General features: G+C 55.9%; 1 protein-coding gene across 1 annotated transcript; it reads right to left on the reverse strand.

Moving 5' to 3' along the window:
* LOC148297412 (uncharacterized) lies at positions 1-776 on the reverse strand. The gene is made up of 2 exons (XM_088246512.1): positions 591-776; positions 1-506 (listed from the first exon to the last, which is right to left on the reverse strand). Coding segments are annotated over exons 1-2 (507 nt in total). The 5' UTR covers positions 592-776.
* Between the last annotated feature and the right edge of the window lie 574 nt (positions 777-1,350).

Raw genomic sequence — 1,350 nt, forward strand, 5'->3', positions numbered from 1 at the left:
TTAAGCTACAAATCCTACACTTACCGCTGCTTGGAGACGGAAGGCCCGACCGGTTTGTTCACGCAACGTCTTCGTTGACAGTTGCTCCAGCTCAGCCAGCTCCATCTGAGCACCGTCAATCATACAGTTGATGAACGGCACAGCCTTCCGAGGACACGCGATGTTAACCGGTCCCTCCTCTCCCTCCACCTCATCATCAGGGATCAACACCGATGTCCCCTCGTTCGGGCCCCTTGGCCGTTTCGGCAACGGCGTCACATCGATGGGACCCTCGATCTGCCGTTTGCCCGTCATTTGGAGGTGGGCCTCCCGAACGACCTCTGCCTCCGCCGCCCTCTTCTCCCTCCGGCGGTCAGCCACCGTCTGCTCATCAGCCGACGTCCCTCCCGCTGGCCCTGCCGTCTTTCTCTTCTTCGGCCCGGGGGACTGAACCTTCTTCGTCTTTGGCGCCCCTTGCCCCTCCAGACGCCTCCTCGTCGCCTCGCTCATAGGCCTCCCTCCTGCCACTGCAAAACAGGAAAAGCACGAAGTCAAAAAGGAAACGGCAGCATAGAAAAAAAACACCGACCCTGCCGAACGGCATCTCTTACTTTGCCTTTTTTCTTCTTCCTCTTCCTCCTTCACCCTCCGATCGTGTTCGGCCCTACCGATCAGGCCTGCCTTGAACAGATTCCGGAAGTAGAGCAGCTCCTTACAAAACCGATCTTCTTCGGCAATCTTCGCTCTCACCCTCTCGATTGCTTCAATCTCTCTGATCGGTGCGGCCGGCCGTTTCAAGGACACTGAAACCAAAATACCAACGGTCAGTACCCAAAAAAAAAAAAAAAAAAAAAAAAAAACAACACTATTAACCCTGCCGAACGGCAGGTTCTACCCTACCGACTGTCTGGAAGGACGTAGGAATCCTCCTCTCAACGATAACTCCGGGTGCCGATTCCCAATCACCGGAGACAATCACTCGACGCTTGCGCCACGTCTTTTGAGAGCTCGGCACCCCCACCACAAAGTGCCCACGCTGCCCTGCCGAGAGACAGTTGGACTGAACCCACCCTCCATGATCGGCACTCTTCGCCCTCGTCACACTGTACAGCTGGGCGAACTGTTCGTAGCTTGGCTCCCCCTCACCGGCCAAGCTGAACGCCGTGATCGTCCCGAGCAGCGTAATCCAAAAATTTGGGTTATACTGCCCTGGCGCATAACCGATCGCCGCCAGGATCTTCTGCACCGAATGCTTTAACGGCAGCCGAAGGCCATGCTTAAACACATCTGTGAAGAAGACCACCCCCTTGTCATTGTCACTTAGCGACTCTAAGGGCTCCGGAATTCGCATCCCTACCGATTCCGGAATGT

This window comes from Prunus avium, chromosome 1, assembly GCF_965620075.1.
Source record: "Prunus avium chromosome 1, drPruAviu1.hap1.1, whole genome shotgun sequence".
Taxonomy (NCBI): Eukaryota; Viridiplantae; Streptophyta; class Magnoliopsida; order Rosales; family Rosaceae; genus Prunus; species Prunus avium.